Below are 13,009 nucleotides of genomic sequence, written 5' to 3'. Positions count from 1 at the left end.
GAGCAAGGTAAAGCGGGATGACTCCTGCTGGACCTGACTGTTCAAAGGCCAGAACAGCTGTGTCTGCATTGCACAAGACACCACAAAGACTGTTAAGCATCAGCCTGAGCTGAGCTATGCAGATCCACTTGTGCAGTACCAGACGCAGGGCAGTCACCTAAGCACTGTACTCTCTTCCGCGTGCTGCAGTGGAGCAAGGGCGCTGCTGCTGCTGAGAGCGTGGAGGTGCCTGCTTGTCACAGCTACTCTGCTGTCAGGCAGCTTGCAACCATCCTACCTCGCAACGGGACAGCACGTGCAAGTGAGACTGTTCAAATCAGTAAGGTTCTGCTTTGGTTCTGTGAGTGGTTTTCTGACAGGGGCTGTGGGTTCCAGACAGCGGTTGTAAGTGGCACAGAGGACGAGGAGAACAGCCAGGGTCTGAGCCCTGCGTGTGCTGGTAGAGGAAGGTCAGAGCTGCTGACTTTTACTGGCATGTCACGGGGAGGAGGGAAAGGGGGCAGCAGCAGGAAACGCTCCCTTTGCTGAAAGAGACACTAGCTATATGCTGGGCCTCTGTGAGATTTAGATGGTGGATTTCGGAGTACATGTGGGTAAGAAATGGCTACTAAGCAGCGTCAAACTTGAGCAGAATTGTAATACAGTCCCATCAAACCCTTTCTAAAGAAGTCAACAGCTACTTTTTAAAAAAAAAGAAAAAGACGACAAAAAACAAGCAAACCAAATCTATTTGCATTTAAGCATTTGAAATAAACCTAATCTGGAATACAGCTTGGACTGTCATGAAAAAGGTGTTTGTTTTCACAGGTAGCGATGTTTAAAAGACTGGCTTCTGAAAGGTAACTACCTTCAACTGTACTATGGATCTGTTACCACTGCTCCACAGTGTCAGGTGCTTTCATTAAGAGACACTGGGTAGCTTCCAGCTGAATTAGGCCTAAAATCATGACTAATTTTATCTGGAAAAATGAAGCACTGACCTTCCTCCTCATCTTTGCTGCTGTCTTCAGATTCCCCAAATGGGTTTGCACGCCTATGAAATAAGAATAAAAACTTTAATTACAGATTCTGGTCACCACACACACAAGCTACACTACCTCATTTTCTCCCCTGAAATCACTCTGTTAAAGTGATCGATCGATCACTGTCTCCGGCCATACCTGCCACCTCTGTTCTGGTCCAGGAATTCTGTGGCAGGCAGTACGATATCAAATTGAATCGGTGTTCCAGGAGCAATGAGTTGTGTGGAGTCTTGAATGCCAGCTGATTCACTGGGAATTATTTTATCATTTTCCATATTTTTTACATTCTGGCTAAAGTGAAAATGAAAAAAAAAAGTTTCAATCAATCAATGACACTCTATCTTTTCTCTGGAAGGGAGACAAAATGATTCAAAAATCCAGAGCGGGATTGAACCAGTATATATAAACATAAATAAGAGTATTTTCCTATTTACCTGTTACTCAGGACTCTAATAAAATCTCCATTTTATTTTTTTGTACCTAAAATAATTTAGGTACAAAGTAAATGCTGGTATATTAAACCTGAACGCAGAGCAACTCTGAGTGTAGGCAGACTTTCAGCAATAGGTTGCTGCTTGCCTCCCTGCCCTCCAGTGGCCGTATTTACAGCCCCATTACCAGTACAAACAGCAGAGATCCGGACTTGTGTCTACAGGTGTCAACGGCAATCCTGACATCTTTCTAAGATCTTACTTGGCCACAGGCTTGTTTCAATGTGATAGTTAAGAAGTGTTACACGCTGGGTCAGGTTTCTTCCTGCACCTTTTCTCAAAGTGAATGAAATGCTAAGTTTCCCACAGCTACAGAAGTCATAACTATACACATCACTACATATTGTATGCTGGGTTTACGAGCAGCATCCTTCTATTTCTAGAAAGTTTTCTGGTTGCATACAGATGTAAAAGTGACTTGGGAGACTAGTTGTCAATGAAATAGCTATTTCCTTTGCCCAGTGAAATGGAAGGCACTACTCTTCTATTTATAAATCTGTAATAGAAGTGAAACAGCTGTACTGTGAACAAAATTAGAAAGAAATTGACTGGCATTCCCCATGGCTATAGGGAATCTTTGGAATCTGTAAGCAATCATAATTAAGGGAATCATAAATCACAGTAAAGGCACTGGCCTGAGAGGCAGAAGATCTGGGAAAGGTTTGAATTTCTAGAAGTAAATATCTGAGTAAGAATTTACAATTTTCTGACAAAACCTGCAGAGAAGTCTCTTCATGTTGAAGTCAGTGTGACACAAACTTGCCCTATTTTATTTATCACACTGCTTCTGAAAGCAGGATTTCAGTCCAGCACTGGGCTTGGAAGCCAACTCTGATGATGAAGTCTGAAGAATTCCCACCGAGCAAGATGCCAGGATCATGTGGACACAAAGAAACGATACATAAAATATATATTTTGAATATAAGCATATTCTAGAGCATTATTAACAATTTTTGAAGGAGGGGAGCTTTACTGATTGACCTGAATTGAGCACAAGAGAGCATAGTAATTATTCTGACACCTGTATAAGGCATATTCCTGTGACAGACTGACAGGAACTGCTTGAGGCAATATGCAAGAAAATACTTACTTCAATGTATACTGGGGACTCTGCTGTATTGCCCACATTACAAGTCACTCCCTTACAGCGAAGCACTTACAAATAAAGCATTGTTTCTGAAGAAACAATAAAATCCCAATGGCAACCGCAAGGAGCTTCAAAGCTGTGATGTGGAGCAATAAGCGTTATCCTCAACACTTAGCATCTCTTACAGCTTTCAGTGGGAAACATCAGTAGTAGAGGAATTTGCTGGAGCACACAGGCTTGTAAAGCCAGGGCCTAGACAGGGCTTTCTCCCGGGTGACCGTTGCCCTGTAAAAACAGCAGGACTGAGCACACAGTCCCTAGTCCGTGCAAGTGAGAATGTTACCTGGGGTGGTGAACTTCATGTTTTTTCCCGAAGCTGGTAATGGGAGTCACTGCTTGTAGGGCTGTCTGATTTAACTTGATTGCAGCTGCCTATGAAAACAAGACCGAACAGCTCTTTAACACACGTACTTTACATTGCCATGCAAAGAACAATGGGAAAGCAAGTTGAGAGGAACGGACTGAAAGATGGAAACAAGCTCCCACCTCTGGATTGTCAGTGAGATAGATCTGTCTGGAGATGTTGTTGATGGCACATATCCACTGGAAGGGAAAAATGAAATTGAACTCTTCAAGCTCACTTGTATACAAGAATAACAGCATTAAGAAAATATTTTTACCTCCTCATATTCTTTCTTGCTTTCTGCTTGAAGGGTTATACCCCTAAAATATAAACATAGTGTATCAGTGCTAACAGTGGACACCAGGACTGTTTGACTCCAGGTCTTGTAATAACATCACCAAGCTTTGTATCTATTAACCATCAAAGGAATAAAAATCACGAATAAGCTGCAGCTAAAGGATACCGCATGTGCTGTTCCAACAGTTGTGGGGGAGGATGGGAAGGAACATGCTTTTAATTTGGAAACACCCTTCTGGAAACCCAGAAAGGCTTACTATTATAGCAAGCATGTTTTACATGAAACAGCATCTGAAAGGGGAGGTGTGACTGGCTGTCCTCAAATAAAACCTGCTGCATACGCTTTGCCTGTAGGAGTAGTGATCTGAAAGCAGTATCTTCTGTCTTCACAGTCTACAGCCATAACAGAGCAGTTGTCCAGGTCCTGAATCAATCCTCCAGCTACTGCTCCCCTTGGCTGACACATCAAGTTGCCACCTTGAGTGAAGAAATACAGTCTTTCCCAAGTTGTAGTCACCAGACCTGTTTTACTAAAGAGAAGATGCAGTGATAAAGACCCATTACTATTTAGAAATTACTCCAAACATGTATGAAACTGCAAACATATCCTGATGCTAATCTGAACTTCACGTTCAACCCTGGAATTCTTTTTATGATGAGTCTCTGTTAAGAAGTAAAAGCAGCACCTATTCCTAGCAGAGACTAACCCTTAATGAAAACTGAAGAACTAAACTAATTCCAAACATCCCAAGTTAAAAACATTCTCTCAGGTATCTCCCTGTTAAGGAATAAAAGAATTATTGGTATTGAGTAACTGACACGAAATACTGTTAAGCTGGACAAAAAAAAAAGTATTTTCAAGCTGAAGAGCAGTGAGAGCAATTTCAGCACAAAGAATCATCATTTAAAAAAAAGTATTTTCTGCAAGTAGTATCTCAGAGTCCATCTTCTCCCTAGCTATGGAGTCCTATTATATTGTAATCCAGCTCTTAGCATGCTATAAGAAATGAATAAATATCCACTCACAAAAAAAAAAAATTAGTCAAATAGAAATAAACTGGTATTTAATCAATCACAAACAGGGTTACTGTATGCCACCAATATACACAGCTCCTGAGGAAGTTGATGGAAGATTTTATTTGGAAAATCTGCAGAGGTAACTCTACGTATGGTACACATTCAAAGTTATGCACTTGCATTGTCCATAAAGCTTTTATTTATGTAAAGGAGGTAATTTATGAAAATATGTATTCACTACAAAATATAGCTGTTTATTTTTGTAAACACTATGTTTTCATTAGCCCTAAGAACTGGGAACAATCTGAACCCAGCCCCATCAGTTTCTAATTTTTAGCCACTTGAATGCAGGAAATCATCCCTGTAGGTGAATTCAACCAGAAGTAAACTTCTGTTTTAGGAAGGCAGTCTCAAATGCCTCTAATAGATGATCTTAGAGGTCTTTTCCAACCTTAAAGATTCTATGATTCTATGATTCTAATATGGATTAAGCTTCTAAAACACATTTCCAAAGATGACAGAGATACTTAGGAGCTGAAGAGTACAGCTACCACAATGATTCAGGAGCCTCAAACATCATTACCTGAGGAGTCTTTATGACCTAAAAAAAAAAAAAATGTAGCAACTAGACAAACCAGCAGGTAGCAACAGTCTTCTTACTTTCTAAGATTAAGGTAGCCAGCCTTCTGGATGAGATTTCTATTGATAGCAGGTGAAGTTACATCAGAATCTGGGGTGTAAACAGATTCATTAACTGCAATTAAGTCCTGCTGGGATATCCTCATTTTTTCAGCTTCAGCATCCAGCTCTCCCTGTATGCTGGAAAAAAACACCAACACAACAAGAAACCCAAAGCCATCATTAGTCAATTTATACCAGGATATAGCTAACATCTGTAAGCTAAAGTGAACAAAAATACCAGTTCAGATTATATTGGAGACTAGTGCAAAGATAAAGTTTATTTTTAGAATAGACTTTATAGGAAATATAATGTAAGACTACATGTCCAAGGCTTTCTCTAAGGACTAGATAAATCAGTGCAGTTAGGAAAAAATGGAAGGAAGAGGCATACAATAGGGAACTACTCCCAGAAATGTCATCTGAGCCTAAAGAGACAAGACGCATATGCTCTGAAGGTATTAACAATGGTTTAAGGAAAATATGGCTATCTTTGGCAGGCTGGTGGCAAAAGCACAGCCAGGATTTCCCCTTGCTTTTTATTTTGAAAGCCTAGCTTGAAGACGTTACTCTCAAGTATGTCTCATACAGTAGGTATACTTTCTTTTTTGCAATTTATACTAAACATAGTTATCTTCTTTCCCCAAGCAGTATAGAGAGATAATGATCAGAATTATGAGATTGTTTTGTAAGACTGAAATGAGCACACGAGAAATGCTTAAGTGTTAAGAGTGAAGAGATAAGTTTATTTTTTGAGAGAGACAGCTGTTAAAATGAATTTACACTGCTGAGCACATATAGATGTTGCCCTAGTATAGTAGCACAGTTCAAAGTAGGCTTTACTATATAGTATCTCTTGGCTTTCACAGAACTTTGTCTAATTCCTGCAACTGTGTAACATGCAGGAACTCCTGACATGAGACCAACTATTAACTGGTCACGGATTTTCAACAGTAAGTTTTCCATGAATTCAGAACAACACAATAACAAAATCCATAGCTCAAGTCTCATTTTAGCTTTAATTTTTGTTTATAACACTGTCTTCCACTTTGGTGTGATTCAGAAAACATCCTTGGTGCAGGCTGGCAAAACTGAGCTCTTTTTGCACGTTATCTGTAAAAATCCAGTTTGCTGAAAGTGGTAACTGTGAAGGGGTATCTGAGTGCAAAATTTAACTCAGAAAGTAAGTGATAGTTCATTGCAGAAGCATTATACAGATATATACTGCAGTGCTGAATATCTATGTATTCATAATCTTCCTGTAAGACACATTTGGCATAAAGGAGGAAAAAGAGCAGCCATTTTACTGGAACAAGCAAGCAGAAAGGTCAGAGTTGTCATTATATACCAGTGACATACCTTAATTTTTTTTCCAGCTCTACCGTCAGACAATCATGGAGAGCCATTTAATTTTCAGAGGTTCCCACAGACAACCCCATCACACCAATAAACCTGCTTTGTTTCCATCAAAGTTAGTAAGTCTGTTTCACTTGCAGACTCTTCTGATCAATACACATCAATGCAATGGGCATAATCAGAAAGCAACTAAAGGCCTGCCACTTTGAAAATGTGACATAATTAATACAATAATTTAAAAAAACCTATTAGATAAGCTATACATAAATGGGCTTAGATCTCCACGTCAGCTGCAAGCACTATTTGGTGCATCTGTGAACAAGGAAGTAGAAAATGGTTTTAGACCATCTGTTCGCACTGCCCTTCTGTGAACCTGAGGTCTGGCTATGTGTCTGTGAACTGAGGTTCTGAGGGAGCTGGCTAATGTCCTTGCAAGGCTAGTCTCTATCAAAAGTTCACTGCAGTGAGGGAAGGTTCCTAATGACTGGAAAAAAGGCAAGTGTCACACCTGCCTTTGAGACAGGCCAGAGAAACAACCTGGGGAACTACAAGCCAGTCAGCCGTACCTCAGTCCCTGGGAAAGTTACGGAGCAAATTCTCCAGCCATTTCCAAACACACAAAGGACAAGAAGGCAACTGGGACCAGCCAGCACAGATTTACCAAGGGCATATCATGCCTGACCATCCTGATTGCCTTCTGTGATGCCACAACTAGCTTGGTGGACAGGAGAAGACCAATGATGCTGTTTCACTTGACTTCAGCAAGACCTTTCACATGGTCTCCCATAGTATCCTCATAGCCAAATTAGTGAAATGCAAACTGGAGAAGTCGACTACAAGATGGGTAGAAAACATGGCTGGACTACTGAGCTCAAAGGGTTGTAATCACTGAGCTGGACAACCCATAGGAGCAGATGACACCAAATTGGGAAGACTGATTGACAGATATGGTAGAGTGGAGGGCTGCTGTTCAGAAGGACTTTGACATGCTGCAGAAATGGGCAGACAGGAGCCTCATGAAGTTCAGCAAAGACAAATACAAAGTCCTGCCTGGGATGGCATAAGCCCGTGCAAGTGTAAGGCATGGGAGGCATCTGGATAGAAAGCAACTTTCAGCAAAGGACCTGGGGGTCCTAGAGGATAAGTCGAACATGAGCCAGCACCATGCCTGGGCTGCATGACCAAGAGTATAGCCAGCAGGTCAAAGGAAGTAGTTACTCCCATCTGTGCAGCACTTGTGAGACTCCAATAGCAGTACTGTGTCTAGTTTTGGTGCCCCAGCACACGAAAGACAGAAACAAAGTGAAGAGCCACCAAGATGGCTAGGGGGGCAGAACATGTGACATGAGAAGAAGCTGCAAGAATTGTTTTTCAGCCTCATGAAATGAGGGCTAAGGTGGGGATCTTATTGCTAGCTTAACTATCTGATGGGAGGGTATACAGCAGATGGAGCTAGACTCTTCTTGGAGGTGCGCAGTGACAGGATGAGAGACAATGGACACAAGCTGTAACCAGATACTGTGTGTGCCATGTGAGAGAGAGAGATGCTCAAAATTTGACTGGACACAGTGCTGAGCACTCTGCTGTAACTGACCCGGCTCTCAGCAGGAGAGTGGACTAGATGACATCTAAGATCCATAGTGCAGCAGCTGTTATTTGACTTTCAGAGAAACAATACTAGCAAATATTTGATTTCTTTCTTAACTTTTTCAAACTTGAGGAGTTATTAACAGTATCCAGGCTACTAGGAAAACTCATTGGGTGGGAATATCAGAATACTTGTCATCGCATACCTTAGAAAGTCATTAATACCTGCACCTATGCAATAAGCAAGTTTCTCCCTACTTCCTGCCCAAGTGGTTAAATCTTGTGGAGAACATGAGCACATAACACACGCTGTACACAGCAGGACCAGAGATCCATGTAGTCCACTATCCTGTCTCTGACAGTGGCAAAAAGCTTGTGGAAAAGTACAAGGCAAGTGCATATGATTCTTCTCCTGTTCTCCTCCCCAGTCTTTTGTAGAAGTTGGTGATATCCTGTAACTGTTGAAGTAATCTACAGACACAGTGCTGCATTTCAGTCAGCACTAAGCAGTATCTGACTGGCCAGATGAAGAGTCACTCTTGCATCATGGTGTTAGTCTGTTTCATGTTAGCTTATTTCCAGCTTTTCCGCATCTTTAGAAAGCTGAGACTTCCTGAGCTCCCACATCACCTCCAAAATGAGACCAGCTGTGTGCATCTTGCCACCTAGCCAAGTCATATGAGAGGCTGAGTTATAAAGGCTGAGTAATATCATCAGATCTGAATTAAATTATACCAAATTTTGCAAGCTAGTGCCTTTCAACATTATCATTAAATGTCAGAATAAGAATTATTTAAATTCAATTTTGAAATAAAATGGAACAGCGCTGACAGTTTTTACATAAGGGCTACTTCAATGAGTCTTTTGATCAGTCATTTTTGTTGCACCACAAATTACTTCCGACAAAACTGCCCTAGCATTTTCATGGCTCCCAAGACTGGATTCCTCTTCCTAAGGTGTGTTTCTCTTATCTCCAAGGTAGAAAGGAGAGAAAAGCTGACAATTCTGAAATTATATGCATTTGTGGCAATTAGACCAATTGGTTACAGAGAATATTTTAATGATCTGTCCTCTCTTATGTGTTTTTACACTGTTAGCAATGTTCACTGTATAAATGAAAGTACGTTTAAATACGAAGACTCAGTTTCACAATCAGCTTATGTAGATGCAAGACATCATCACTGCTGAAATTCTGTAACTGCACAATGGGTCTCATTGGCTTGTTGTTCTAAGAAAACAAATCTGACAAATAAAAAGCTTTTAGCTTGATTAGCAAGCAGATCTGACTCACTGAGGCCTTGTGATCCCCAGCACTAAAGAAGGAAAGGAGTGGGCAGCACGGTTTTCAGTGGCTGTATAATCTTAAGTCACAAAACCATGTCCTGTGTCAGTAATTGCTAAGCTGCACAGTGTCGTTCAGAATTTTACAAGCTTCTCTTTTGGTTCTTCCAAAGACGTCACACTCCTGTACTAGCTACATTTGAATTGTACTTTCAAGCTTTGCTGTGAGACAGACTTAAAACACAAAAACCATACTCGGCAAACCAACTGAGCAGCCTATTTTTGCTTCCATTTACTACTGTGTACTATCCAGAATTCAAATTCATCAGATTTTGGAAAACAACAGCTTATTCTATGGCGAGGATCCAATGGCAGGATCCTCACTGTGCCTGTAAGACACAAGCAAGGTGCTCTAGCCTTACTAAATAAAGGGCACTATTTCAAGGGAGTTAAAAATCTGTGCTCCAGTCTGTACAAATGCTATGTAGACTGTGGAGGGATTTATTTCAGAAGTGAGTGTGAAAAGATATAAGTAAGTATAGAGGTACAGGAAGTAAAGAATCACTTACTGAAAGAATCTACAATACAGGGGGATTACTTATAGCACTGTTCTCAAATTAATAAGTATGCACTATTTAAAATGCCACCAGAGTCAGAATAAGTAATGATTTGGATACAGTCCAATATGAAAGTTATGAAGCAATAAAATGAAGGACTCCGTTTAGTGTTCCATCTGATTTAAAATAAATTATTAATGTTCTAATTTGATTACATTTTAAATGTAAAGTTTACATTTACAGGGACTTAATTATAAAGAAAATGTCCATCTTCACTACAGGGGGTGGGGGAGGGAGAGAAAAAAAAAAATCACAAAATTAGGAGTACAAAAGTGAGGCAGTTTATTGAAATGAGGACTTAGCCAAAGCAGGTTGAACTCAGTGGACTGATACAGCCTATACTGGATGCAATGAATACGTTCTCTAGGGCGAGGAGTTTTGTTTGCCTTGTGTAGCTACAACATCAAACGCTATAGGCCCTAAATCCTCACAAATATGGGAGATTAATGGGTTATTGTTACAGTATTATTACAGAAGACCCAGCAAGTATAAATACCTCTAATTCAGAATGCACTTTAGCTCTATTATATTAATTCTGTTAACCCATTTCAAAGCCCAGATTCCATGCTTTGTGTCCACGAAGACACACAGGGATGTAAGAAAGCACGTGAACACTTTGCAGTGTATAGTTCCTGGCTATACCATAAAAATACTCTCTGCACTGCACTGACAGCATTTTCCTTTACATGTACAAACATACCTCCTTTCCACCTGCTGCTTTAATAAAATATGCCCAACAATACAATACAAGCATGGAGGGACTCTCATGAGAAAGAAAAAGAGGCACTCTCTGTTACGTGCTGAAGGTTACAGTGCTAAAGTATTGTGTTACCTTTGAACCATGTCTGAAACCGATGACAAAAAGCTGTCCATTCTTTTGGAAAACATCTCTGCTCCTTTCTTAAAAAAGTTGATCTGAAAAATAAAAATTTAAAAAAAAAAAATCAAACAAAAACCAAAAAATGGACACTGGAAGTTATCTTGGCTTTGGCAGACAAATAACAGATTGTGGGGACTGTGTTAACAGCAATTCTATTATGACTGATACTTTTGGCTTGCAACCAAACACATGGTCAAAACAGCTGCGTTGCCTTTCTTTGTATTTCTCACTTTTGCAACTTTCCACCCTTTCACACACCCTTTTATGCACACTAGCTGCTGACACGTATGTTTCCAATAACTTGCTAAATGATTGAAATAAGGGAACAGGTAGCATTCTCCCATACTAGCACTTGTGAAGAACTGGGTCTAGTGGTGTTATGAGCCGCTGTGTGCGATGCCACCATATAAAAAAGGAATGGGACACAAATCATCCATTAGATTTAGTAGTCCAACCTGGACTACCAACTCCAACGTGGAAATTTTTAAACTGCTATAGCAAAGTCAGTCAGGAAAGTGATGAAGCGTAGCTGTGCTAGCAGAAGCCTCCAGGGCAATCGGCGATATCAACTACAGATTTACCATGGATTCTGTTCTACTGAAGGAGCTAAAAAAAGCTACTAAGGCCAAAATGCACATCTTGTGACAGAAGATGAATTCACTTAGCTGGTATGGCTCAGGAGGCACGCAACAGCAGCAAAGCACTCAGTGTGTGTAGACCTGACCTTGGATTACCTGCTGTGGGGCACACAGTCATCGTTAGGACCTACTGGCAACTGTGTGAAACATGGACACGGCTAGCACATGTGTGCAATTAATTAGCTTTAAAAAAAAAAAAAAAAATCAGTTTACTACTCCAGAAAGAGATGTGAAAGCAAATTCTTGGCTGTTAAGCAATTTATTAGCTATTTCATCCGATTTTACTTGTGATTCCACTCCTTTTCCCTAACCGTGGGACATGGGATTCCTCTTACCTGTAACTCAGATTTCTGCAACAATGTTATTGGCCACAGACTCCCTTTACAAAGGAGAGAAAGCAGACTCTCTTAAAGAATAATTTACCTATTCTATTTCAGAAGCCTACTTCAGGAGGGAAGAGCTCTAAATTCCACTGATGACAGACTGACACGCCTAGCTTAGATGTTGATGTCAGTTTTCAGTCAAATAAACCCTGTATTAGCCACTGCTTTTTCCAAAAATTCCCTATGGCCTGCTCATTTGTTGGAAATGTGAAATATGAGATGCATGTTTTGTGTAATTAATAAAGAAAATATATACTTGGGCTGAAGGGTAGTTCACTGTATTTAAGCATCAATATCAACTGGCTTCTGGCTACTCAGTCATTCCTGTGACAACCTAAGACTTTCCTGCATAAAGCACTGAGATATGGCAGTTTTGCCAGATAAAATACAAGGAAAGAAAGTTCTGTTTTGTTTCCAGTAAAGGAAACCAATGCAGTTCTTTCACTTAGTATAATTACAGCAGAGAAGCAGTGTGAACTCCCATGGTGGGGAAAGTGACTGAAGTCTCATTTGTTACCTTTTTATATGGGACATATGATCTGCAAAAGACACAGGACAGTGTAGATGATGATCCACACGACAGTCTCAAACAGAGCACTGCATCCATTTTTTCTGTTTTCACAGCCCAATTCTCGTTTTCCCAATGCTTTCTTTCATCAATGTTGATGGACAACAGACTCTTAAAGTGGGTGGTAATGAGAATCAAGTGCTGTGAAAATACTAGTTTGTTGATCCTCCTGACGTCCTGGAGAGTCAGATTACCAGTATTACTACCGCATTTTACAGGCTTGAGAAATGCTCTGTCAAATTGCTGGCAGAATAAAAGATCAGAAAGAGAATTTGCCAGCCTTATGCTCAATCCACTCTACTGTTCTGTCCTTCCAGTTCGCCAGTGCATGCTCTGTTCCTTGTCGTGTACAATCCTCATCAGTATGCTGAACATTATGTGCCAGGAAGGGAACTGCTACATAGGAGAGTTTGTGCAGACAGAGTAAACAGTGGAAGTAAATGCTCCTACACTGATAGCTTAGCTGTGAAAAAATTAACCCCAGGCTGATTTTGCATATAAGTGTATTGGATTTTTCTTTTCATTGGTGTCTTTCCTGAATATCTAAACATTCAACTATCTGCCACAAACAAAATCAGTTGCTAGAATCTAGGCAAGCTGAATAAAAGCTTTTTCTCCCCCTCTGTTATCATTTGTCAGTTCTCAAAAAAAAAATCCAGAGCTACAATGGTTTACTTTTCTCAGGGACATGTCTAAGGGATATA

The 13,009-nt window shown here is 40.3% G+C and overlaps 1 protein-coding gene across 2 annotated transcripts in view; it reads right to left on the bottom strand.

Annotated features, from left to right (window-relative positions):
• Positions 1 to 13,009, bottom strand: part of APPL2 (adaptor protein, phosphotyrosine interacting with PH domain and leucine zipper 2) — a 41,640-nt gene that overhangs the window by 6,714 nt on the left and 21,917 nt on the right. For both annotated transcript variants that reach the window (XM_075502246.1, XM_075502250.1), the window contains exons 9-16: positions 10,669 to 10,751; positions 4,978 to 5,136; positions 3,642 to 3,830; positions 3,281 to 3,323; positions 3,147 to 3,203; positions 2,944 to 3,032; positions 1,161 to 1,313; positions 981 to 1,033 (exon numbers count right to left, since the gene is read on the bottom strand). In XM_075502246.1, coding sequence (XP_075358361.1) covers positions 981 to 1,033; positions 1,161 to 1,313; positions 2,944 to 3,032; positions 3,147 to 3,203; positions 3,281 to 3,323; positions 3,642 to 3,830; positions 4,978 to 5,136; positions 10,669 to 10,751 — 826 coding nt within the window. The remainder of the gene's footprint in view (positions 1 to 980; positions 1,034 to 1,160; positions 1,314 to 2,943; positions 3,033 to 3,146; positions 3,204 to 3,280; positions 3,324 to 3,641; positions 3,831 to 4,977; positions 5,137 to 10,668; positions 10,752 to 13,009) is intronic.

This window comes from Mycteria americana, chromosome 1, assembly GCF_035582795.1.
Source record: "Mycteria americana isolate JAX WOST 10 ecotype Jacksonville Zoo and Gardens chromosome 1, USCA_MyAme_1.0, whole genome shotgun sequence".
Lineage (NCBI taxonomy): Eukaryota > Metazoa > Chordata > Aves > Ciconiiformes > Ciconiidae > Mycteria > Mycteria americana.
Note: the sequence above shows the minus strand (reverse complement) of the source record. Positions and strands in the feature narration are given on the sequence as shown.